At 39.0% G+C, this 27,278-nt stretch overlaps 2 protein-coding genes across 5 annotated transcripts in view; both read right to left on the reverse strand.

Annotated features, from left to right (window-relative positions):
- Positions 1-1,072, reverse strand: part of SRP19 (signal recognition particle 19) — a 6,410-nt gene extending 5,338 nt beyond the window's left edge. For 2 of the 3 annotated variants that reach the window (XM_007451199.1, XM_007451198.1), the window contains exons 1-2: positions 1,021-1,061; positions 282-357 (exon numbers count right to left, since the gene is read on the reverse strand). In XM_007451199.1, the coding sequence (XP_007451261.1) occupies positions 282-357; positions 1,021-1,061 (117 nt within the window). Of the gene's footprint in view, positions 1-281; positions 358-1,020 lie in introns of all 3 variants that reach the window. The other variant, XM_007451197.1, reaches the window with a different exon arrangement.
- A 9,318-nt stretch (positions 1,073-10,390) lies between these two features.
- The window catches only part of APC (APC regulator of Wnt signaling pathway), a 138,495-nt gene continuing 121,607 nt past the window's right edge, over positions 10,391-27,278 (reverse strand). For both annotated transcript variants that reach the window (XM_007451201.1, XM_007451200.1), the window contains 5 exons: positions 25,316-25,455; positions 24,660-24,737; positions 24,254-24,370; positions 18,579-18,793; positions 10,391-16,976 (listed from right to left, as the gene is read on the reverse strand). In XM_007451201.1, the coding sequence (XP_007451263.1) occupies positions 10,391-16,976; positions 18,579-18,793; positions 24,254-24,370; positions 24,660-24,737; positions 25,316-25,455 (7,136 nt within the window). The remainder of the gene's footprint in view (positions 16,977-18,578; positions 18,794-24,253; positions 24,371-24,659; positions 24,738-25,315; positions 25,456-27,278) is intronic.

Consider the following 27,278-nt stretch of genomic DNA (forward strand, 5'->3'; position numbering starts at 1 on the left):
AGAGTGTCATAACCTAAAGTTTAACAAAACAAAAACGTGCAAACCCTACAACGCTCCACCCCCAACTTCTTTCAAACACAGGCTCAAGAAGAACGACTTAAAAAATTCTTTCAGTTATGAATCAGTGCCCTCCTGCATCACCATTATTAACGAAAGCACCCCAGTTCTTGGCTGCCGTTCTCCTCATGCCCCAAACAATGCAGTAAAGTAAAAGAAGCCTTTGTGGCCCTGACAATACAACCTCCCCAGGCCCTCAAAGACAGAAGTATCAGTCCGCTTACCTTACTTATGGGGATTCGCCGCCCCTCCGCTATGGTCTTCTTGTTATTTAAATAAGCAGGATAGATACAAATGAACCTGCCACAGGAAAAGCCCAGCTGGTATCACTAGAGAAATATTTCCAAAAGTTCATTCATTCTTTCTTTCATCATCATCATCATCATCATCATCAGGATTGCCGGTACACCAATACTATTATGTGCTTAACTTTTTTTCTTTAAATTGCCTCCCCTCTACTTAAAAAGCGAACTTTAACTTACTACCTTAGATGGAAAAAAACATCACTTGCTATTGGGAGGGAGGGAGGAAGGAAGCAACGCCGTAACTGTTCAGTTAGATACAGGTGGCTGTCAAAAGCTTCTGAGGGCGGGGCCTGCTCTTATATAGAAACTACGGAGTCTGAGGTATTAAAGTGTTGAAAAAAACTCAAACGAGCCTTTCCGAACGTACCAACAACTGAAAGAACAGATTTTTCACACTGTGATTACTTAACGTCATGTCCACGTAGCACCCAAAGTCCTCTGTCTCACGTACAGGTAAACACTGCGCTAGGTAAAGTTGCGATCTAGGGACCTGCGAACAGCCCTGGCGCAGCCAGCCTCAGGGAGGAACGGACGCCGGAGGACAGGCCCGGAGCCCGGGACTGGGGCTGAGCTCCCCCGGCGAGCCTTCCTCAGGGCTGTGGAAGGCTGCGCAACACCCGCGGGCTCGCCGCAAGCCCCTTCCTCTCTCCGGACTCACCTGTCCTGGTCGGCCGGGGACCGCGCAGCAGCGCAAGCCATCTTCACCCAGAGCCCTGGCCGAACTTGCAAGAAAAACCCGGCCCGAATTCCGCTCGGAGGTTTCCCAGACCACCCCATTTCCGGCGGAAGTCCTGCCCACCGAAGTGCTTTTGTGTCCGCCGCTTTTCACCGTCGGTTTGTTCCAGCACCTGTCGCTCGGCGTCAGTGTCTCTAGTTTCTGACGTGGCGTCGAAACCTCTCGCGAGAGGGTCCACGAACGCTAGTAATTCCTTCGCTTCTCAAGATCTCGCCAAAACCAGCGTTTGGGTCGCTCGCTCTGTCACTAAAATTCGCTTAAGCGTTCACGTGCTTTCTTGGCCAATTTCACATCGCGTTTGGATGGTGCTAACTTCTCTCGTCCTTAAGAGTAGGGCTCCACACCGCGGGTGATCTGTGAGTTCTGAGCAAGTTGTTAGAATAGGCAAGAAAATACCCTTTATGTTTGATCTTTAACCGCTCCTGGGCCCTGCAGCTTGCTTTCAACTTGGCAAAAATGGAACTAGCAAAATTACTTGGCACTGTATTTCAGTGTGCTGTATAATGTTAGAAGTTTGACTATAGATCTGGTAGATCTGGTTAATTGCAAAGCACTGTTTGAGTATCCAATTCTTTAAACACAACTTTATTCCTATTTTCGTAGCGGCCGTTTTTTCAGAAAACCGGACAAGGTAAAAATAGGTATTTTCTTCTAAAACTGAAAAAACAAAATAAACAAACAAAACAAAAATCTGTCCAAAGGCTTGAGTCTCCTTGAGGCTGGGTAATTTTCGCCATTCAACGCTAGTGATGGCTGAGCATAAATTCCCAGCTGGACTGACTGGAAGCCCCTGATTTTTCTCCATCCCCTCGGTTCCTGTCTCTCAATCTTCCTGTACTAGTGTCTTAGTTTGGTGGATTACTTTGGAGCTGATGTATATAAATGTCTTACTTCTTTATAAAGTGCACAAGATTCCTGTAAAAAGAGCTTCATGCAATGACCAAACCAAACCAGTTTCTACAGAAGTCTGAGAATTTGCCCTAGGATAACTGTCACGGGGAGAATTCCAGAGCACAACGTGGTGTTTATGAGTAAGGTTTGTCTACATTCCATCTCCAGCCTCTGTTGGATTCATATCTATTGATATATCTTGGTGTAGGAGGGTAGACTGTAAGTAAAATTTCTTTTAGTGAACCTGTTTCATTACAAATCCTTTAAGGCATTTGAACACAAGCAGTACTGCTTTGGTACTCTTATGGGGAAGTGTTATACCAAATACCAAAGTAGAGGACAGGTGTGCTTCCACTTCTAGAGGAATAGAGTGCAACTTCTGGACACCAAGAACTCCTGACAGTATGGTCCCCACTTCGGCACCACCAAGATTCCAGCTGGTGTCTGATGGAGAGCACTGTTTTGGTAAATCTGGTTGGTTTGAAAAGACATAACATGAGAACATTTACTGAGCTGAAGACTCAAGATTGAAAAGACTCAGTACTAAAAGATAGGGCTGTGGAAACAAACACACACATGGACTTAAGATAGTAAAACTGCTTCATTTCAAGGATAAAAAGAAAACTCTAAAAACACCAAGGTAGGAAATAAAAGTAATCTATAGGAGAAAAGAACTCAGACTGACTGTTGAACTTCTTAGACACAGTAAACATTAGAAGTTAAGAGTTTTGAAGAAAATGAACTGTGACTGAAGTTGTGACCCAAATTATCCTTTGTTTGAGGGCAAAAGAAAAACAATTTTAAACAAGGAAGGATTTAGAAAGTATATTCCCAACTTAGCTTTTCTGGGAAAAAACAAACTAACGAAACAAAACTATTTAAGGACATACTCCAGCCAAGCCAAATTATATTAACCTAAAGATTTGAAGAAAGTGTTTCCTCTATGCTATATAGGGGAAACAGTGGTGAACACTTATATCCACTATATAAGTGAATTCAAATAATTATTAATAATGTGATGGTGAAGATAACTGCAATTGTTAAAAAAAGATTCTGAAAATTAAAAACAAGTGAATCCGTTACTACTGGAACAGAGATTTTGCAAAGAACTTAGATTTCAACTGAAATAGTGTATGTCTCTGTTTCTAAAATCATTACCTGCCGCATCACCAGGGTTTTCATAGGACCTTGACTTCTTACCATTTTTTCTGCCTTCTCTTTCCTTTTGTCTTCCTGTCTCTGTTCCTCAATCCCCCCATTCCTGGGTACCCCAAGAACCCCAAGTTCTTGCCTCTCTTAAGCACACCTCTGAGATTTTCTCTAATCCTCCTCCCACTCAAACTCCAGGCTTGGCTTTACAGATCCCAAACCCACCAAGGTCCTCAGCTAAAGAAAAGGACCTTTTGAGAATTTTACCTTAACAAGAGCCACCCTTTCTGGAAGGAAGTTGTGGTTTTAAATAATAACTCTCCTTTTGTTTTGTATAGACGAAGTCATCTGTCAAAGACTGACAGTGTCACTGGTTCCATGGTTTTTGTCAGTATCCCTTTGTGTTTGTAATTTTGTTTCATACACTTGATGCTCTATTATTTGATGTTTAAAGAAAGTCATAACTGATGTTCACCTTCTTTTCATTATGTTTGATGTCTTTTATCCAGAATTATTCTTTGACATAAATTTACCTTTACTGTTTTCTTTGCATTTGCCTGTGCAAAAGTGGTTGTGCTTTTAGTTTTATACATTCTGGATTATTTTTTAAATTAATTTTTTTAATTTTTTTTTTTTTGGCTGTGTTGGGTCTTTGTTGCTGCGCGCGGGCTTTCTCTAGGTGTGGCAAGTGGGGGCTACTCTTCGTTGTGGTGCGCGGGCTTCTCATTTGCGGTGGCTTCTCGTTGTGGAGCATGGGCTCTAGGTGTGCAGGCTTCAGTAGTTGCAGCACTGGGCCTCAGTAGTTGTGGCACTCAGGCCCTAGAGTGCATGGGCTTCAGTAGTTGTGGCACGTGGGCTCAGTAGTCGTGGCTCACGCGCTCTAGAGCACAGGCTCAGTAGTTGTGGTGCACGGGCTTAGTTGCTCCATGGCATGTGGGATCTTCCCAGACCAAGGACCGAACCCGTGTCCCCTGCATTAGCAGCTGGATTCTTAACCACTGTGCCACCAGGGAAGTCCCCATTCTGGATCATTCTAAATGTGTCTTTTACTAATGGTGTATAATTGGAGGATTTTTTTTTAACTTGACTCCAACCTGAGAGTGGTTATTTTACCATATGTGCTCAATGCACTCATTATTTGGTATTACTGTGTCATTTTATGATTCTTTGTGGCTAATTCTCCTTCTCCCATTTTCTCCATTCTTTTGATATCTTGTTCAAGTATTCCTAGTTATCTTTGACTAATGATTTGGATGGAAATTTGCCAGGGGAGTTTGGGGGTGCAGGAAGTGGGGGCTAAACTTCTAGAAAACAATGGCACCTGTGGGTATATGCATATTCGGTTTCATCCATGAAGAGTTGCTCCATGGCATGTGGGATCTTCCCAGACCAAGGACCGAACCCGTGTCCCCTGCATTAGCAGCTGGATTCTTAACCACTGTGCCACCAGGGAAGTCCCCATTCTGGATCATTCTAAATGTGTCTTTTACTAATGGTGTATAATTGGAGGATTTTTTTTTAACTTGACTCCAACCTGAGAGTGGTTATTTTACCATATGTGCTCAATGCACTCATTATTTGGTATTACTGTGTCATTTTATGATTCTTTGTGGCTAATTCTCCTTCTCCCATTTTCTCCATTCTTTTGATATCTTGTTCAAGTATTCCTAGTTATCTTTGACTAATGATTTGGATGGAAATTTTTCTTTCTTTTTAACACTGGGGTTACCACTAAATAAAAAAATTGAATTTTTATTTTTCCAAGTTAAAAGTATAATAGTATCTTTTGACACTGCCTACTTAAGATTAGAAGTTTAGCATTCTTTTATGTCTTCTCTCTCTCATTTCCCAGTTTGGGTTGGAATAATCTGGAATTTAAGATTATTAAAATTATTAAGCATTTCATCTTTTCAGTTTTGAGTTACATGGACATTCACAATGAGATTCATTATCAGATTAGCCACAATTATTTACACATTTGTTCAAGTTTAAAGGTTTTATTGCTCAAACCATTTCCTTAATAGTTTCCCATTTATTTTAATTGCTTGGGCAGCAAAAATACTATGGTAGAGGTATGTCATGGATTCTGGTTTCCCAGTGCTTTACAAATGCCCCTCATAGATTTGGAGAATTCATGTCTTATGCATCCTGCTTCCTCAATGGAGAAACCAAACAACCGAGCGTTCCCAGACTCTACAGGCATGTGACAGAGCTTCTGCCAATCATGTCCACCCAAGCAAGACTTCAGTCCAGAAGTGAGCAATGTGAGGAAGCAAGTGCTGCACAGAATCATAATTTATGGGGAGGATGGTGTCAGAGAGTTCCAGAGGTTAGGGGCAACAACTGTTCCTTCTGAAGCAGTCTCACAGTATGGTTTGGGTATTATTTCCACTGTGGTTTCCAAGTCTGATTTTCTGGCCCCCATACAGCTCCTGTGAGCTACCTAAGATTCCTTAAATGAATGTTTTGTCTTTCAGAGAAGGTCTTGTTGTTAATAACTATAATAAGAATCCCAAATGATACAAGTATTCCAGAGAAATTAAATGCTAGTTTGACTGGTTTCAGAATTCTTAGGTAATATTTCCATTTGCTTCCAAATGCTGTATATATTGTTCCATTGCTTTATTTTCCTTTTTTGGCATTTGGTATTGCAGAGAAGAAATCTGATGCCAACCTTTTTTTTTTTTTTTTTGGTAGGCAGCCTATTCCTCTCTCCCCACAGATGATTTTAGAAAGCTTTCTCTATATTAAAAAAACAAAAAACCTCACAAAGATGTGTCTAAAGAGTTTTCTGTAAGTTTCAAGTTACTTCAGGAACAAAGTGGGTTTAGAAGTTCATAAATGCCCCCAAACACAAGGAAAAGTAGAACTAGGCCCCAGAATTGGCAGGGACTGAGGTAACACCAGCAGCTAGTGACTCTTGTCTCTCACTTGCTTTCTATGCCTCCCTCCCATATCTGTTCCTTCTCACTCTAGTGACCAACTTTCTCTTAGTTTTAGCTTCATGATGCCAATCATAGTGAGCTCAGCCTTAACTCTGTACAATCTTTCAGTTCCAGCACTCAATCACCAACCAGAAATTTCCTTTGACTCTTATTTAAAATTGGCCCAGTCTTTTTTTTTTTTTTTGACAAGCCTCACAAGTGTTTGGTCACTGGTCAGTTAATGATGAGTCTCCCCTGGGTCAGGCATCTGCCTCTGGTGGAAACAGCCATGGTTGGGGGGAAAGACTGGGTACAGGGTTCAGTGACCAACAGTGAGACTAAGTGTCTGGATTCCAAAAGGTGGTGTAGGTGGGGCAGGTAATGTGTGCAACATTCTCAATAGTTCATTTTTCACTACTGTTGCTTTATATTCAGTGGTCACCTCCACTAGCGTGAAGCTGAGTATTTTTAATTAAAAAAAGGAACAGTCTCATAACTTCAAGAAAATAAGCAAATAGTCACAGATGTAGAGAGTTATCCTGAATATCAGAAGTGTATTTAGCACCAAGAACAACATTATACACACAAAGAAAACATACAGGTTGAAAGAAGCATCAATGGTCTAACAAAAACCAGAATATAGTTTTATAGACCAAAGAACAAAGGAGAATGGCAGGAAAATGAACTGGTGTTCACAGGAGTCAAAGTCAATAGGTTTCAACACTACAAAAGTAATATTTAAGTCGGCATAATAGGAAGGAATGAGAAATTAAAAAAAATTTATACACTCTATTTCAACCATCAAGACTTTTGAAAAATTATTTTTGTTTGGTAAGTGTGAACGATCTGATTACTGAAATACTCTTCAGCTCTTGGCAATTTTCTTTTTGCATTTGTGGGACTCTGTCCTTTTGCTATCTTAGATACAAGGAACCCCCTGTGATAACATGAATTCAGATGTAGTGCAACTGGCTCCCTTCTCCAGCAAGTCTCATCCCTTCAGTTAATTAACCTTGTGGTAACTAGTTTATGGAAAAAAAGTTTTTTGACTGTACTTAGAGTGCAATTTGATTCTTTTGGGCTTATCTTTTATTTCATTACTTCCCTCTCATTAACTTTCCTGCTAGTGCAAGGTTAACTTGTAAAGCTTATTCTCAAATACCTATTTGCCATAGTTAATTGGTTGTTTGTATACTAACAAAACGGGTGCATTTTTCTTTCATCTGAAGTCAATCTGCCTTCACTTCAAAGGTCTCTTTTCTTTCCCCTTTTCTTGGTGTGTGTGTGCTTCTTTTGATCTTATTGCAAATCCAAATTAGATATTTGCTGAAATTTTTGCCTTTTTGATAACCATTCCAAAGGGAACATTAGTCAATCCCTCAGACACAGTCACTGTCTTTAGAATTACCTGTTCATTCATGTCCGGCAAATTTGTCTACTATTGGGAGTTGCGATGGGCTACATCAGATTGTCTAGCTCAATATTCAAATCTTTCCTGCCTAAAGGAGAGGGAAGTTTGGTATACTTTCTCATATGTCGAGTCCAGTTGTTGAGAAGAGCAGCTGGAACTGAAGGCAATCACTCAAGGAGCTTCGCTGTGGTGACACAGGGCAGTGGTTCTCAGACCAACAGCATCAGCATCACCTGAGAACTTGTCAGAACTGTACATTCTTGGGCCTCACTCAGAATCACAAAGTGTGGGCGTGTGTCTTAGCAACATTTTTGGTTATTCAAATGCACTCTAGTTGTTTTTTTGTTTAACCACAAAGGACATATATTGAGCATGTTTTCATATTACAACATTACAGAATGTATGGATAAATTTTAAAAATACACACAAACAAACAATAAACAAATGCGGCTTGGATTTGCACTAAGATCAAATGCACTCTAGTTTGAAAACCACTCACTGCCTTAGGAGTGCTGTTTGCTGCAGTCCAAAGATAACAGGGCACTGCCCTACTTCTCTCAACAGGTGTTGCAACTCCACGCTGGGCTCAGTATGCTTAGTATGCCGTTTTTAACAAGCATACACTGAGAATATTTGGCCTGCTATCACTTATGTCAGCACTCTGTGAAGTTCTAAAAGTAGAATTGAGATTTGCTCCTTTACTAATTCAGAGCCATTATCTCTAACTAGAGGGTCTCATACAGCAACTTTTTCCTCAATGGGCAATGCAGACTGCACCTTCTCCCAGTAGGCTGTCTACTGGAATTCCTGAATTTTCTGGCATATGGAAGGCGCCCTTTTTTCATTTTCAGCATTGTTTTTTTCCTTCCTTGAGAAAGGCGATTTTATTCTAATTGACTTATATCCCATCTCTTTCCATAAAAGTATTTGAAGTGGTTTATAAAAATTGGCACCAGTAACTCAAAAAAATAGAAAATTAGGACTAAAGGAAAAGGAAATATGACCTATATCCATGTGTCCCTGTTGGATAAGGCAGCCTTTGAGAAAAACAGAATAATTTAGTATTATTACTTACAAACCATTTCATTCAGATAAAATTTGACAAAAATTTAAATGTAGATATACTCCAAAGGTCAGTAAATTGAGGTGTTTGCAGAGTGGTGCAATAGAAAGAGTACGGGCTTTGGAGTCAAATGCCTTATTTCAAATCACAGCACTTATTTACTGGCGTGTTAGTAAATGACTTTAAAAAAGTCATGACCTGTAAATGATAAACACAGGTAAGGGTAGATAATTAACTACATTATGTGATTTCAAAGACACCAGGTAGATGTGCTTACTCCTCACCCCCTTTCCCAGCATCCTGCTATATCCAAATACCTTTTCCCTTCCCCCCAACACAGAGTGCATGAATTTTATTATTAAAAATAAATTTTCATTTATTCAACAAATATGTGAGCATTTATCATCATCCTTACCCTCTGATCATTTAGAACAAATTCTGGGAAGATATACTGTTAGCTTTTTAAATACTTCTATCAGTTTATCTTCCTTCCTGAAGGATTCTCTCCCTGCTGTGTGAGGAAGGGGGAGCTGGAACACATACTCCACAAACCTACCTATCAAAAACAAAGTCTCCCTTAACAGACAGGGGTTTCTAAATAGTCTGTTGAATATCTTAATAGTGTTAAATCTACCTTTGAAGTTCAACATGATTTGCATTTTCTGAGCACGGCAAAGTGCTGATTATACTTGGTGCTAATCACACAGTAACATTTTTTCTTTCAGGAAAGGTTAAGTGCCAATGCATGGAATGGTTAAATGCCAACAGTCAGCTTCAATTGTTTTTATTACAGTAAGAGGAATTTTACTCTTAATGCATAGAATTTGAAGAAAAAAATTATATAAGCTTTTAAAAGAGGCCCTTTTGACAATTATTAATACAAATGTGAAATAAAACCCTTCAAACAAATACCGATTTCAGTAACAGTTTATACATACAGCAATAATTTATTCTTAAATGTTCATTTAGTTTCTGTTGAGACACGATTCATGTCTCATTAATAAAAGAGCAGCCATCTCACCTCAAATACCAGAATATACAACAAGTTACAGCATAGCAAAAATTCTACCTACTTTCAGATAAAATCTAGTTCAGGTAAAATAGTTTCATTCAATGTTTTACAGTTACACAGATTTTTTGTTTGTTTTGAGCACAAAATAGTGTAACTTGTTACACTATAGCTATCTATATGAACATCATGTGACCACAGAATTGTTAATCATTACTCCTGAAATTGAACCATCAGTTTCATTCATGCAGTAAAGCAAAGCAGGCTGGGCAAACTTGTTCATCGGGAACCATATTACTGTGAATTTCACAGCCACATGATTATGATGTCAGATGGACTCACAAGGACTAAAACAGAATGGTTTTTGCATAAATACCAATTTCTCCCTGATGTAAGTTTAGTCAGTTTATAATCTAGAAATGATTGATAACAGCAATATATCATATCTTCTATCTGTAGTGTTATTTTAAGACAAGCAATAATTAAAGGATGATGGGATGGGATGCTACTTAAATACATGAAAAACATACTGTACAAATATACTTGGCTTTACCATTTTCTTCCTAACTATCAAGAGTGCCTCCCAAAATATGACCAGTGAAGATGAAGTATACTATCAAATATGGCTTCCAGAACAAAAACCCTCTAACAAGAATCAAACCTATTTACAAAATTTTTCAGTCTTTTAGTTTCATTTGAAACAAAATTTCTTTTTTTGAATTTTATTTTTTATACAGCAGGTTCTTATTAGTTATCTATTTTATACATATTGGTTGAAACAAAATTTCTACATAGCAGTTGTAATTAACACTAACTCATTCTTAGTTTCATCATTCCAGCTCTTTTTAAACAGATGTCACAAGGTAAGACCCAGAATGGCGTTTAGGACTTTGAGTTCCACTGGATTCTGTATTGTCAGTTTTTGAATCTCGTTTCTTTGTGTTGTTATTCACTGGCGTTGGGATCTGAGATGGTCGGGCTGAAGTGCTATCTGCGCTGCTTTTCCTTGGGCTTGGGTTGTAATTAAAAGGACTCACTCTGGCAGCAACAGTCCCACTCGGTGAACTGTGCTTGCTTGAGCTGCTAGAACTAAATGGGGTACGTTCAGCTATAGAACTTTCATTAGTCTCTGATGCAGGGACAGGATTACTTTGTCCCGGTTTTGCCTCAGTTCCTTTTTGGTCTGGGGCATCTACCTGAATAAAGGAGTTCAGGCGGTTTTCCAAACCCATGGTGCGTACGGGAGCACTACCATTGCTCACATTTTGTCTCCCCTGATTATCTTTTGAATCTTTAGTGTTTGGGTTTCCCTTTTCTGAAACAGTGTCAATCACTGGGGGAGTATTTCCTGTTGGAGATCTTCCAGATCTAGGGTTGTTAATAGGGCAGTCCTCAATTCTCACCCAAACATCCTCTGTTTTAGAAACAGCAGGTGCCATTTGATAAATCAGAGTCTTTGAATCAGCACCATTTGCAGCACCTGAGGAAGTGGTCTGAGAAGTACTATTGGTGGGAGAAATTTCACTTTCTTTCATTTTTCTCCATGTTCCTTTTGTGGATACTTGGTTTTCTTTAGTTTGTTTGGTTCCTGAAGTAGAGTTCACATGTTTTTCATCCTCACTTTTTGCTTTTTCACTAGATTCTGATGAAGCAGAAAGAACTGAGGATGAACTTCCAGTTCTCCTCCAAGTGCTTACTCGAGGAAGGGATGATGAGTGTTTGCTGTGCTCACGTTTCCAGGTTCCTGACCTATTGATGGGAAGTCTGGAAGGACTTTCAGAATGAGAGCGTGCTATATCATGGCGCTTTACTGGTCTTCCATCATTATACTCTATGGTGGGACTGAGATTAGGTGGGAGTTTTCGCCATCCACCAGCCTGAACAGATGAATGTGTAGACAGAGACATATCAGGAAGGGAAGGACTTAAAATTGGAGTCTGTGCCTGGGACCTACTGGGAGAATCTGGTCTAGAAGATGGAGAAAGAGATTCAAATGAAGCAGATTCCTCCAATTTTCTCCTTAGGGTTGGGCTTGGAGCTTCTTTGATGAAAGTTGACTGGCGTACTAATACAGGTCTCTCTGACCTATCAGATTCACTTCCACTTGATTTAGTTGAAGACATTCTAGAAAGTTCTACCTTTTTATTGGCTCCATTGCTAGTACTCATTTGACTTAGTCCTTTGGAGGCAGACTCACTTCTTGGGATACTACTGACATTCTTGGATAAACCTGTTTGTTTGGTGAGGTTCTGTTGGCTCATCTGTCTGCCAGGAGATGTGTAAGACATCTTCCCAGAACCCGAGGACTTAGTTGAAGCAGTACTAGGGGATGACGTCCTTGGCAGTTGAGATAATTTGTTGGGAGGACTTATTCCATTTCTACCAGGAGAAATTGAGTTTCGCCCTGGAGACTGCATAGGTCTACTTAACGGCTGCTGGGCAGGTCTTGAAGGAGTGGAATCTCTAGATCCTGATCTAGAAGGCCCTTTATTTGACCCAGGTGTCTGGGATGCCTGCCTCGTAATGGGGCTTAATTCTGACTTCACTGATGGCTTGGCTCCTCTGGGGGAAGTGGTAGCTGCCTGACCTTCACTAGGGCTTTTGGAGGCTGGAGTCTTAAGGGGTGGGCCTTTTTTAGAAACTGGACTTGTACTTGAAGAGCTATTCCGAACTCCTGGAATATGAATCATTGTCCTACCTCGAGAGATTGAAGGCATGTTTGTTTGAAGGGGTTGTTTCATTTGGCTTGAAACTTCCGAATTAGATCGAATTTTTCCAGTAATCAAACTTTTATAGACTTTTTTCCCTCCTTTTATTCCTTTATTTTCAGATTCTAACTTCTTAGTTTCCAATGTACTTTTCTCCCCAGGTTTTAGAATTCGTGGGCCTTTATTATTTGCAAAGGGTTTTTCCTCTTGATCAGGTGTAAGATGAAATGGTGATCCCAGAGAGATTCCTGATTTCAGGGAAAGGATGGAATCTGAATCAGACGAAGCTTGTCTAGATAAACATGCGGCGGCAGCAGCTTGATGTAAACTACTTACTATGGAATTTGCACCTTCCTGAATAGCTTTCCAATCGAAATTTTCTGAATCAGGGGATAAACCATGTTCTGAATCTGGTCTCTGTATATCTTTCAAATCGAGTGTCAAATCTTCTGCTAATATGCCACCCATATTTCTGGGACTATGCTTTTCATTATCAGCCTTGAGTCTTGAAGGCTTTTTCTTTTTTGGCATTGCAGAACTTATACATTCCTGCAACAGGTCATCTTCAGAATCAATACTGAGAGAACTGAGAGAACTGTTTCTTGAGAAACAAACGGGGGTATCTTCAACGTGAAATGATTTAGGAGCATAACCCGACGCCTGAGGTTTACTTGGTTCTCCCTGTGAGTCAGGGGGCTCTGTCTCTTTGATAGGTTCATTTTCCTTGTTGTTGTTGTTTTCTTGATCAATGTCACTAAGAGAACTTAGAGAGGAATTTCGGGAAAAGCAAACCGGAGTATTTTCAATAGCAAAATTCTGTAATTTCTCATCTGTTGCTGCCCCTCTGTCTGGAATATCTTTGGAGGACTGGGGAAAAGTGGATTGCTTCTGCAGCACGGGTTTAGGCTGACCTCGATTTATTGGATGTTTTGGAACAGCTTGTGTCTTATTAGCTGATTGTTGGTTTGAGGTTAGTTCTGTGTGGTTGGTAACTTTAGCTTCTGATTCCTTACTTTCCTTCCCCTTTCTTAATTCAGCCTTTTCCCTGGAAAGGTCGACATCATCATCATCAAAATCTAGAGAACTCAAAGAATCATTTCGTGAAAAACAGTATGGAGTGCCTTCAATAGGTGTGTAATGATGAGGTGAATCAAAAGTAAAACTTCCTCTGACTCGATCTTCATTATTTGGGACCTTATCATTGAAGTCCTTGGAATTATTTTTCAAGTTCTGTTTCTTTGAATCTTTGTTGTCTGAGAAATTTCTTTCAGCATTTAAATTATTTTTTGAGTCTGTATTTTTTCTAACACGTGTCCTGTATTCAGCATTTTGTGGTATAGGTTTTACGGGTGAAGTAGGTTTCTTCTTCTTACCATCTAATTGATTTTTGTTAGTTCCAGATGAAGACATAGATGCTTGTTGGACCTGGTCCATTATCTTTTTCACACGGAAAGGCTTGTGACTTTTTCCTTTGGGCATAGCAGAATTAATGCATTCTGCAAGAATATCGCCTTCTTCTGTTTTATTGTCATCCAGTTCAGGTATAGTTACAGATAAGGCTTTCCCTGTTTGAGCCTCATCTGTACTTCTAACTTCCGTAGGAATGGTGTCTCGTTTTTCAAATTCACCTGACTGTGTTCCTGCTCTAACACCTTCTCCAGCAGCTAACTCATTTGGAGGGGATTCTATCGTTAGATCACTTAGAGATGTAGCTGTGGAAAAGTTTATAGGTGTCCCTTCTACACAGTACACCCGAGGCATATCATCTCCTGGTGTAAAACTAACATGCTTTTGTGCTTGTAATCTGTTTTGTGATGGCAGAAGTTTGTACACAGGCAGTTGACTCGGTTTCCTTGCCACAGGTGGAGGTAATTTGGAAGACGTCTGGGCTGGCTTTTTGGCTTTGCGTGAAGATTTTGTTGGCATGGCAGAAATAATACACTCTTCTAGTATTTCAATATCATCATCATCTGAATCATCTAATAGATCTTTTTCAGAATCTGTGGGTTTTTCTGCCTCTTTTCCCTGGCTTTCATTTGATTCTTCAGGCTGCTCATTTTCTGTTTCATTCCCATTGTCATTTTCCTGAACCGGAGGCATTATTCTTAATTCCACATCTTTCTGAATAAATGGCTCATCGAGGCTCAGAGCACTCAGGCTAGATGAACAAGAAAGTCCATCAGGAGTACTTTCTGTGGCAAAATGTAACAAAGCATCAGCATCTGGAAGAACCTGGACCCTCTGTACTGCAGCATTTACAGCAGCTTGCTTAGGGCCACTTTCTCTCTTCTCAGCACTAGGTGCTTTATTTTTAGGTACTTCTTGCTTAGTCTGAGCTGACTGAGGAGGAGGGGGAGGAGGGGTTTTACTTCTGCTTGGTGGCATGGTTTGTCCAGGGCTATCTGGAAGGTCACTGGGGCTTATAATGCCACTCACCATTCCACTGCAGGGTTCACTCTGAACGGAGCTGGCAATTGAACGACTCTCAAAACTATCAAGTGAACTGACAGAAGTACATCTGCTAAACATGAGTGGAGTCTCCTGAACGTAGTGCTCTGGTGGACTTTTAGGTGTCTGAGCACCACTCTTTGATGGAGATTTGGCCCCTGAAGAAAATTCAACAGCTTTGTGCCTGGTTGATTCTGAAGATAATCCAGAAGCCTGGAGTCTGCTGGATTTGGTTCTAATGTGCTGTGACACTGTTGGAACTTCACTCACAGAATCTTCAGTTGATCTAGTTCCACTGTTTTCTTTTATTTCTGCTATTTGTAGGGTATTAGCAGAATCTGCTTCTTGTGTTGTCTGATCACACCCTATTTCATCTTCAGCTGATGACAAAGATGATAATGAACTGCATCTTGAAAAACATATTGGGGTATCTTCTACACAGTAAGTCTGTATTGTTTCTTGGTTGATAGAGGGAACTTTGCAAGAGGAAGAGGTGGCTTTTTGGGTCTGACCACTCCTGCTCTGTGCTGGACTTTGATGGAGCTGATTCTGCCTCTTGGCATTAGATGAAGGTGTGGCTGTATTCTCACTGCCTGAAGAGATGTGTTCAGTTTTAGTGCTCTGTCCAGACGAATTCTTTGAGAATGAAAATGCTGGTTTCTGTGAAGAAGGAATGTCTGTGGTATATTTTAAACTATAATCAATAGGCTGATCCACATGATGTTTTTCTTCATTATATTTTATGCTATAATTGGTTGGTCTCTCTTCTTCCTCATGTTGCTCTTCCTCAGAGTAACGTTCACTATAGTTGGTTGGCTTATCATCTTCATAGTCATCTTCCTGACACAAAGACTGATTTACATTTTGATTAATTCCATGATTAGAACCTACTCGATTTGTTTCTGAACCATTGGCTGCTCTTGACCTATATGGGGAAACACATTCTTGCTGTCCAAAATGTGGTTGGAACTTGAGGTGTTTATCATCAGTGCTCTCAGGATATACAGGATAAGTTGTGCTTTGACTCCTTGATTGTCTTTCCTCATTTTGTTTAATTTCACCTTCTATTATATGTTTGGGTCTTGCCCATCTTTCATTCTGTGAAGGACTTTGCCTTCCGGAGTTCAACTGTTCATCAGAATATTTAAGACTATAATTTATTGGTGTATCTAGTTCTCCATCATTATCATCCATATGATTTGCACTATGTATTTTATGGGCTAGGTCAGCTGGATACTGACCATAGCTGCAAAATTTACTTTCCTCATCTTCAGAATAGGACTCAACTGAAGGTTTCATTTGACCTCTTTTACCATAACCATCACTACTGCTGACACTATTTAAACTATCATTTGAAGATCTCTTGTATTCAACTTTGGCATATGGCACTGGACATGTCCTGTTTGAGTTTTCTGACTTGGTGAAGTTGTAAGAGTTTGCATGTGTGTGGGCGGTAGAGCTTCTTCTTAGTGCATTCCTCTCATCTGTCCCACAGTGTAGCTCCGGGGTAGACCCAGAACTTCTGTCTTCTTGGGAGGTATGAATGGCTGATACTTCTTCCATGACTTTGGCAATCTGGGCTGCAGTGGTAGAAATCTGCAAACCTCGCTTTGAAGAGGTTCCTGGATTTTCTGTTGCTGGGTGGTAGTTGACTAGGCTAATACCTCGTTCTCTCTCCAAACTTCTATCTTTCTCAGAACGAGAACTATCTAAACTTCCCCTTGATGAAGAGGAGCTGGGCAACACTGTAGTATTTAAATATGGTGACAAGACAGTCATGTTTCCAGTATTAAAATTGTCTGACCTATTATCATCATGTCGATTGGTGTCAAAAACATAGTCACCATAGAGATTTTGCTTGTGTCTCTGCTTACTACGATGAGATGCCTTGGGACTTAAATTGTCAATATTGTCAAAAGTTTCTGATAAATGCTGAGCATCTAATTCTGCTTCTAGGGCTTTTTGTTTCCTGACATGAAGAGAAGGCAAGCTTGAACCAGGAGACATGATATTGGCATCCTTATACTTTGCAGGTCTATTTGCCATGAGATTCCTTAAAGCTGCAGCACTTCCCATAGCAATCATCTTGTGCTTTGAATGAATGAGGTTCTTGAGCATGCTGACTGCTCCCATGTCCCATAATGCTTCCTGATCTTTAGGATTTCTTGCTGAGAGATTCCACAAGGTTCCGCATGCATTACTGACTATTGTCAAACTGTGAGATTTCAAGTGTTGTAATAAGGTTTGTAAGCAATTATTCTCTCTTAGGATTTGCCTGAAATAAAAATATCACAAAAGTAAGGTAAAAATCTGTTTGTAGTAACAACAAATAAAAGGACAGAAAACAAATTTAAATCTAAAGATAACTACTAAAGCTTATTAACAACAGGCATAATAAAATTACACCGAATTATACTATAAATTTCAGGCATTGCCTATTTCCTTTTGTTCTATCTTAGTTCATTTAATGTTTATTGTTTTAAAGTACTCATCTGTCAGACTAAAGGAAGTAAAAGTGTTAAGTTCAATCAATTCTGCATTTCCTATTCTGACCCAATAGCTTTAAACACTTTTCCTGAGTAGATATATTTACTTTATTTACATAGTGACAGAGTTTCTCAGTTTGAGGAGTACAGATGTATTATGAAATCTTAAGCTGAACAGGGGCTGTGGTAATTTAATCTCTGGATGGGCACCACAATGTCGACAAACTGAGACATCTCAGAAGAGGTAGACAGAAGAAACTGATTGACAATAGATCTTAACAAAGTCAGGGAGCACACTGTAAGCTCCTAGGTCAGCAGAATGACTTTTAGATAATCTTTCTGCCTCTGGTTTGATTTTGTAATACTGCCATTCCCCCTTACAAGTGTTCTCGGGCAAACTGTGTGTAGTTGTTATTTCTAAAAATAAAGTGAAAGAAAAGTTTTCAAAACATTAACTATAAAAACAAGAGTTAAGAGTCAGCATAATGAATGTTAGGATCTGAAAGAGCTATGACTTGTTTAAGGCATGGTAAAATGAAGTTTAATGACAGCACAGTTGGCACTGGTGGGCTTTAAAACTGATAGGCAAGGATGCAGTAAGCTTTACCATGGTGGCTCTCTAGCAGTCCAGTAGACACCTGAGTGCTTACTGAGTCTAAGAGGTCTTCTATGAACAGAAGAAAGGGCTATAAGGCTTGTAGCTGCTGCATCAAAAACTTAAAGAAAAGATGTTTACATTCTTTTCAAAGCCCTTTTACTAAAGGTACCTCATAGTCTTTTTGAAAATAAGAGAGGAACAATACAGGATAAAATAAATAAATATGCTGTGAAAGATACCCATATTTTTGTTGAGATAATACAGAGCTCAAGTTCTGAAAATATGTGCCTTGTACCTGAGGTGCCTCTTAGAGGTTTCACAGCTCTAACAGATTGGATGAATGGTGGTTGGCTGAAAAATATTATGATTATTGACGTTATGGCACCACTAGAAAAATGTGAACCATTGTACTCTCTGGATCGTAACCACAAGGTTTTGTTTTTTATAAACCTCATATTCGTTTAAGCCATGCTAACATATAGGAAAGGATTTTCTTCTCTGTAATATTTATGACTTTCATTTTTTTCTTCTACACATGGGTTATACCTCTCAAGTATCATTTATTTCTAGACATCTTTATGATACTATGAACTTGTATTAGAATAAATATGTTAATGAATAAGTGAGGAATTAATAGTTATATTTTCATTGTTATAAATGTAATTTGGCTTAGAACTTGCATAATTACACAAAACACTGCTTACAGTTGAGTCTTTCTGAGAGTATGAATCTTACAATTTCATTTAAAAGTAATATAAAAAAAAATAAAAGTAATATAAAACCCTGTATTTACCTGTGGTCCTCATTTGTAGCTATCAAGCTGGACACATTCCGTAATATCCCACCTCCACTTTCAATAATAGCTAAAGTATTTGTCTGGCTCCGGTAAGTGAGGGTGCCAACCAAAAATGCAAGCGCACCATCTACGGCACATATATCAGCTTTATTCTCAGTGCAGTGTGCTGACAAATTCCATAAGGCACTCAATACACTTTTGAGGGTTGATTCCTATCAAGAAACAGAAGATGTATCATCTAATTAGAGTTGGAATTTCCTTCTTATAACGTCTATGTTTACTTCTATTGAGGAAGCTTTTTTTTTTTTTCCCTCTTTAAATCTTCCCTGCTGCCCATCCTTCACAGGTAAAGTATTAGGAACTCCTCATTTAGAAAAACTTTCATAAAATACCAAATCGAACTTAAGACAGTGATATCCCCATGAAACAAGCAGAACGCAATATTAAAATAATGACCTTTATGAACTTTATTCTAAGTGTTTAGATGGTGCACGCATATCTCACAAGAGCTTATATTAGAATATGAAACAGAACTGATGTGCATTCTGAAAAGATAGCATTTTCAGGGCAACAGAAGCTAGAAAAAGCCCTCTACATGCTGATATGGAAAGATATCTAGATGTATCATTAAATGAAAAGAGCAAGTTGCAGAGGAGTATGTACAACCTTATTTGTATAAAAACACACATATATATTTATGTGTGGTTGATTCAAAAGTAATAGTGTAACTTATTAAAAAGAAAGCATACTAGAAAAACTCCAACTTCTTAAAATCCCCAAAGAAACAAAGTAATTGAAAAACCAGAACTCCCTGGTATACAGTATCACAGTAAACTGACAAATTATAAATGCCACAGAAAATACTCTGAGTATACAATTAAGGATATTTGGTCAAAACTTGCCATGATCCTGATGTCAGTCTTTCTTCTTAGTACAAATCAATCAGGGAACAAACAAACATTCATTAGAGATCTACTCTGTGCCTATCACAATTAGAGGCACTCCAGAAAACATAGCAACTGATACTTGCTTTGAAGGTGCTAACTGTTTACTCTGGGGAAAAAAGAATGCAAAACCATACTTGAAACCAAGGGCTCTAATGGAAAGATTATTGCCACCTGAATTTAATTAAATAAGTAAAATAGGGCTTCCCTGGTGGCGCAGTGGTTGAGAGTCCGCCTGCCGATGCAGGGGACGCGGGCTCGTGCCCCGGTCTGGGAAGATCCCACGTGCCGCGGAGCGGCTGGGCCCGTGAGCCATGGCCACTGAGCCTGCGCGTCCGGAGCCTGTGCTCCGCAGCGGGAGAGGCCACAACAGTGAGAGGCCCGCGTACCACAAAAAAGGAAAAAAAAAAAAAAGTAAAATGTTTCATGGAGGAGAGCAGCTCTCCAGAGGAAACGTCATGTCCATTCAGAGAGAAGGCAGGAAAGTAGAAGGAGGAAAGGCATGGAAGTGGAAATAAGCAAGGGAGGACTAAAGAGCAGAAAGAAGACACAGAGGAAGTCAAAGTCCATGCTGGGGCATTGTGGGAAGTAAGGTCAGAGAGGTAAAAGGCGGCCCTGAATGTCATGGCAAACATTTTGGGCCTAACCCAATAAGGAACTAGCCATTGTATTCTCTTCATCAAGGTATTAAATGAATAAAACAATGTAGGAGCAGGTTTAGATATTATCAGGAAGCAGGGAAGAAGTGCTTTCACCACTGAAGCTGTGAAAAGGCTAAGAGCTCAATTTTAATTATATTGTGAATGAGGTAAAGGTGGGATATTCAAAGTATCCTGAGAACAGAAAAAAATGGAAAGAGTTTAGAGGAGTGAGCTAAACTTACAACTGACCTAGAGGTGAGAGTTGAAGGTAGGTACATAGAAGTTGCTCTTCAAGACTACATGTAGAGGGCCAAGGGTCTTGCTTCAAAGAAGCTTTATAGTTAAAGGAGACAAGGAGAAATGATTAGATGTTGGATGTACAGGTGGTGAAAACAAAGGGAAGAGATTCAGTAAGGAATGTGATCAAAAAGTATCAAATATAGGTGTAGGTAGAAAAGAAATACCCTAGTTAATCTATAAGTCTAGATTTTGTTAGAAGCAATATATTAGAAAGGACTGAAGAGGGTATGGCCAGTTAAGAAATGAAGCAAGTGACTACGTGTTCAGGGTTTTGGTTCTTATAGGAAAAAGAGGAACACTGCAGAAGTTAGAAGAAGCAACAGAGGATGTTTGTTTTCATTTTCAAAATATTGGGCTTCTGGGCTTCCTTGGTGGCGCAGTGGTTGAGAGTCCGCCTGCCGATGCAGGGGACACGGGTTCGTGCCCCGGTCCGGGAAGATCCCACGTGCCGCGGTGCGGCTGGGCCCGTGAGCCATGGCCGCTGAGCCTGCGCGTCCGGAGCCTGTGCTCCGCAACGGGAGAGGCCGCAACAGTGAGAGCCCTGCATACCACAAAAAAAAAAAAAAAAAATTGGGCTTCTTACAGATAGCTGAAACATAAAAAAGCCGACTTCTCTACACCCAGTAGAGAAGATATAGAAGACAAGAATAAGGGACTAACAGCTTTGAGTAAATAGCCACGCCTAGGGCATAGAGTGCAGGTGAAGGAAAGATTCTGCTGTGTAGAAGAGTAAGAGCCAGCGAATGATGGTAAAATGATGCAGTACATGGGGAACATGGAAGGTAGTTTTGGTTCTTGTGGTCATTAGTAGTAAATGAAGTTGACAAGGAAGAGATGACAAATTAAAAAAGAGAAAAAGAATGTTCATAATGACGGTTGCACAGAATGTAGAAAAAAGAGGGAAAAAATAAATTCTAATACTGCTAACCAGAGCAGGCCCAAACCAGAATTGGATATTATAAGTTTCTGACGGGCTACTTTTTCCAAGATTTGGCCTTGCATTAAAAATTTATAGATGAGGGGCTTCCCTGGTGGCGCAGTGGTTGGGAGTCCGCCTGCTGATGCGGGGGACACGGGTTCGTGCGGGGCTTCCCTGGTGGCGCAGTGGTTGAGACTCCGCCTGCCGATGCAGGGGACGTGGGTTTGTGCCCCGGTCCGGGAAGATCCCACATGCCGCGGAGCGGCTGGGCCCGTGAGCCATGGCCGCTGAGCCTGTGCGTCCGGAGCCTGTGCTCCGCAGCGGGAGAGGCCTCGGCAGTGAGAGGCCCGTGTACCACACACACAAAAAAAAATTTATAGATGAATTTAGGGAGAAATGGTCTTTAAACTACTACTCTTCCTTTACAAGAACAGGCTATGTCTTTCCATTTATTATGGTCTTACGCTTCTCAGTAGAATGTGTCTTTTAATCTAACTTTCTTCGTTTGCAGCAATTAGTCTGTATGTAGATCTTTGAGGTCCTTGAGCGACAATAAAATAATGAGCTATTCAGCAGCAATACAAGTTCCCATAATACCTACAAATACATTAAATCTTTCTGAAAACACACAAGCTTGATAAGAAAGGAGTCTTAAAGTGTACATGGGGCTAATTTTTTTGGTATAATTTTATTAAGGTATAATTAGAGAACAATAAACTGCACATATTTCAAGTGTGCAATTTGATCATTTTTGATGTGTGTATATACTAAGATAACATTTATATCACCCCCTCCACTTTCCTCATGCCACCCGTAACCCAACCCCAACCCCAGGCAACCACTGTTCTGATTCCTGTCATTGTAGATTATTGAATGTATCAATAGGTCATTCTTTTTTTTTTTTTTAATAGCCAAATTGTATTCCACAATTTGTTTACCCATTTACCTATTGATGGACATTTGCGTTATTTTTAGTTTTTGGCTATCACAAATAATCTTTCTGTGAATATTTGTAAGTCTTTGTGTGAATTTAAGTTTTTGTTTCTCCTGGCTGGCCACGTTGTATGGTAGGTAAATGTTTAATTTTAAAACACTGCCAAATGTTCTCTAAAGTTGGATAGGCATACCTCAGAGATATTGCAGGTTTGATTCCAGACCATTGCAGTAAAGCCAATATCGCAATAAAGCCAAGTCACATCATTTTTTTTTTTTGGTGTGCATATAAAAGTTATGTTTACACTATACTGTAGTCTATTAAGTGTCCAATAGCATTACATATAAAAAAATGTACGTACCTTAACTGAAAAATAATGCTGTTGGAAAAATGGCATTGATAGGCTTGCTTAATGCAGGGTTGCCACAAACCTTCAATTTATAAAAAATGTAATATCTGCAAAGTGCAATAAAGCAAGGTACGCCTGTATGCCACGTAACATTCCCGCCAGCAGCGTGTGAGAATTCCAGCTGCTTAACATCCTTGACAACACTTGGCCAATATTTTAAATTTTAACCAATATAATATCTTTAATGGTATCTCGTAGTTGTAATTTGTATTTTCCTGATGACTAACAATGTTGAGTATCTTTTCAAGTGCTTATTGGCTATTCACGTATCTTCTTTTCTGCAGTGTGAGTACAAGTGTTCTGCTGATTCGGTAGTGTTTTAAAGGTATCTTTATGCAGACCCTAAGTATATTTGAGTATTACCATTTTTTCCCAGTTTTGAGATATAGTTGACATGTAACACTGTTTAAAGTATAATGATTTGACTTACAAACATCATGAAATGATTACCACAATAAGTTTAGTGAACATCTATCATCTCATACGTACACAAAATTAAAGAAATAGAAAAAAATTCTTTTTCCTTGTGATGAGAACTCAGGATTTACTCTCAACAATCTTCATATATAATGATACAGCAGTGTTAATAAGATTTATCATACTGTATATTACATCCCTAGTACTTATTTATCTTATAACCGGAAGTTTGTACCTTTTGACCACCTTCGAATATTAACTTTATATCCAGTTATTTAGTTGAATACTTATTTCTAACAATTTTTCAGTTGATTTTCTTGGGATTTTCAGGTATAAAATAATTTAGAAAAAATACATAAGTAAACAAACAAAACATCCCCAGACTCTTCCTTCTCTGAGAAGGAAATTTTGAAGAGAAAAATATGTAGGTTCTGGATCAAGGAGGACTGGTTGGGTGAAAGGAAATTCAGATTAGCTAAAAAGACTTGCTTAGTTCCTCTCAAATTTCAATTTAAAAAAAATTTTGCTTAGTTTCTGAAGTAGATATACTATCTGGAGATTATTTCCTTTTGTAAACAAATTATTATTTGAGGGATTTCTCACCTTTGGGTCTGATTACCTCTTGACAGGGTGACTATCAGAATTTGAGGACTCAGGTAGATTGAGATTTGGGCAGCAAAGAGTTAACACTCAACACCAGTGATTGGCAACTGAGGGTGATTGTGTCCCTTTTCCTTTACAGAGGACATCTGGTAATATGTGGAGATATTTCTGATTGTTATGACTGAGGGGAAGGTGTACTGGCATCTACTGTGCAAAGGCCAGGGATGCTGCTAAACATCCTACAAGGCACAGATCAGTCCTCCAAAACAAAGACTTATCTGGTGCAAGATGTCAACAGTGCTGAGTCTGAAAAAGCCTGACGTATACTAGGCTACCTTGTACAATCTTTTCTGGCTTAATACTTTAGGAGTTTGGAGCAGTCTAAGTCTAGGGATAGGTAAGATAAGAGGGTCAGAAATTAGTGAGTCTCAGGAGTGGGAGACGGCAGCAAAAAAGTATCCAAAGATGAAATCCCTATTGTAATACTAAATGTTTTCAAAGGTACCTTTTTCACTTCCAAAGCACATTCCATCAAAGCTTTCACACTTCCAACTTCACGCAAAGTCTTTTTACTATTTACATCTGCTCTCCAAGACAGATTCCTCAAAACACTTGCAATAACCTGCAAATAAATCAATTTTAGAATAATTTGTTTATAAAATTATTCATACTAGTTGCTTTCTTGTTCGTAATATTAAGAGTAGAAATATATTAATAAATAAATTTCTTCTAAATGCTAATATAGTGCCAAAAGGAATTCCTACAATATAATTATTTTCCTCTATTTTGGTGTTAATGTAGCCACAATTTAAACATGAGATGCTAAACAGTGAGCCACAGCTTAAATTACTCTAAATCAGGGTATTAACCCACCAATAGCCAAGAAAAACATTTGAAATTCTAAGTAGTACCTGCTGTAAGTCCTCACTTTCAGATTTTAGTTGGGCCACAAGTGCTCTCATGCAGCCTTTCATAGAGCATAGTGTAGCCTGTAAAATCAAATATTGCAGAGGGTCAATAATAAGGCAACCTGGAGCCATGCTTTATTTTTGACTAGTAAACTTCATATCCAGTTTCAATCGTCTCATTTCAATCCTAACTAATGTTTTACCCATAAAAGAACTAGAACCAGATTACATAAATGAAAGACAAATACCCTCCTAATCCTTTGGTATTTGTTCTTTTCTTGGCAAACCGGAAAAATAAAGTGAATAAATGATAAGAAACAATAGCAAAGGGTTTCAAAGTCTTTTATTCGGATGGAACCAACACGTGTATAACACTTGCACCAAATCGTCAAGATTTCCAGATTTTTGCTATCATTCCCAGGAACAGTATTTTAAATGTGATCACATAAATCCACTACTGTGTTCCATCTTTTGCCTTTGTTTAGGCATAAGACAACCAAATGGGTAAGGATATGCAGTGAGGTATAAAGTACAGGGTTTTTGTTGGTCAGTGTTTAATGAGGAGAGTGACAAAAAGAAAGTCAGTGAAAAGTAGTTCGTATGAAAGTAAAATAACTCACACCAGAGATATCATAAGAAATGGGTCTTATAAAACATACCTTGTTGGCTACATCTCCGAAAGTCAAGTTTGTCAAAGCCATTCCTGCATATCGTCTTAAGGTAATACTGTAGTGGTCATTAGTAAGTCCATACATTTCACAGTCCACTTGCAGTAATTCTGCAATGGCCTGTAGTCCCCCTAATTTAAAAAGGGCAAGAGGAAAAAGATAATAATCTAAAATAAAACAAATGGGTACCAAGTTTATAAATTATTAGGAAAAAATCTCAAAGAATGAGAACATACAAATTTAATTTTGTCTTTAGAATTACAAGCTACAGAAAATATTATAAAGGACTCTTGTGTAATATACTTATAAAGTACAAGTGACAACTATTCCATTTTCTGCCAGTTTCTCCACCCTCCAGCCCCTTGCCTTACTGAGTGAAATGAACATTATACTCTATTTACTGCACATACACTGTATCTTGTCACGGATGAAGAAGGCTATTTTCTAACACTAGGTCTTCCTGAATGTAAGCAGAAAAAGGTAACATTTTTATTATTAGGACTTTACAAACACTCTTCATTGTCACACACTGTGGCCTAATCACTTTAATATATTTTTATCTCCCAAGTAATTTTTAGTATCCTTAGGAATACTAAAACTTCTAAATGAAACTGTGCATGAAGCAAAACTTATTTTTTTTATGAAAAAGAATTACCTATTCAACTTATTACTAAGCTCTATAAAACCATTTTTAATTTTTACTTTTTTAATTCTTACTTTTCTTTGATACTCATGAAGTGTCAAATACCAATACTAGGATTTAGTATTTTCTTTCCCCTTGATTCCCACCAATGGGTATACTTAACAACGCCCACAGTGGTCAGCAGTAGGAAGGCAAGGAGGAAAATGAAGGGAAAGGAAAGGAAAAGACATAAAGGAAGGGGTGGTAAAAAGACAAAACAAAACAAAAAGACAAAAGGTGAAGCAAAATGGTGAGGGGGTAAATAAAAAGAAAAATAAAAATGCATATGGAGGTTATTCAAAATATTATTCATCATCAATATTAATCATCATGAGACTGGAGACATTCTTTTGTCAGAGAAGTGGCTTAGACAGAAAAAGAGAAGATGAATATATAACAGGCAATTCTTGGATACTGTAAGTCTAAACAATCAGGTCATTAATCTGAAAGAGGATCGGTACATTTTTGTAAATGATCTAGAAGGGTCAGTATGTAGATGAATCAGCAAGTCTGCAAAACAGACCAAGTTCTATCTTGGGTCAAGAATGCCAGGCCAGGGGATTTAACTCTTGGAACATTTGTGTAAATCTTTATAACTAGCACCAATGACAGATGAGTTTGAATGTAGGTAAGTAAAAATGAATTTGGCTAATCCAAACCGTATTTAGGAAGATTTTCCTCCATCCACCCATGATGATGGGAAGATAAACAGCCAACGAAGAAAACAGCCAATGTCTTTATGGAGCTTACAGATTAGAGCAAAGACAGCCATTGAACAACTAATTTAAGTGTACTGGATTGTGCAGAAGCACAGGGCAAGATAACAGGTGAACTTCACCTAGACTGGGAGGATCAAGAAAATGGCTGAGGAAATAATGTTTAACTTGAGACTTAAAGGATGAATGAATATCTAAAAAGGGTGGGGCAGAAACAATAAGGAAGCATTTCAGGCAGATGAAACAGCATGTGCAAGGACTGCTGGGCCTGAAATATACAGCAACGAGGAGAGGGTCACAGGTGAGGCTACAAAAATGGGTAGAGGCCAGATTATGCAAGACTTTGTGTGCCTCACCAAGGATTTAAGGCAGGGGAAGGAATCATCAGATGAATGTTCTAAACAGATTCCTATGACTGTAGTCTGCAGAATGGATTATGATTGGAAGTGGGGGGACAAGTAAGACAAACTATGGGAGAACAGGAGAGATGACAGAGGCTTGCTTGGCGTGGGGATAAAAAGAAGAGCAGTGATATGAGATGTATTTAAGAACCAGA

Source organism: Lipotes vexillifer, unplaced genomic scaffold (assembly GCF_000442215.2).
Source record: "Lipotes vexillifer unplaced genomic scaffold, Lipotes_vexillifer_v1.1 scaffold91, whole genome shotgun sequence".
Classification (NCBI taxonomy): domain Eukaryota; kingdom Metazoa; phylum Chordata; class Mammalia; order Artiodactyla; family Lipotidae; genus Lipotes; species Lipotes vexillifer.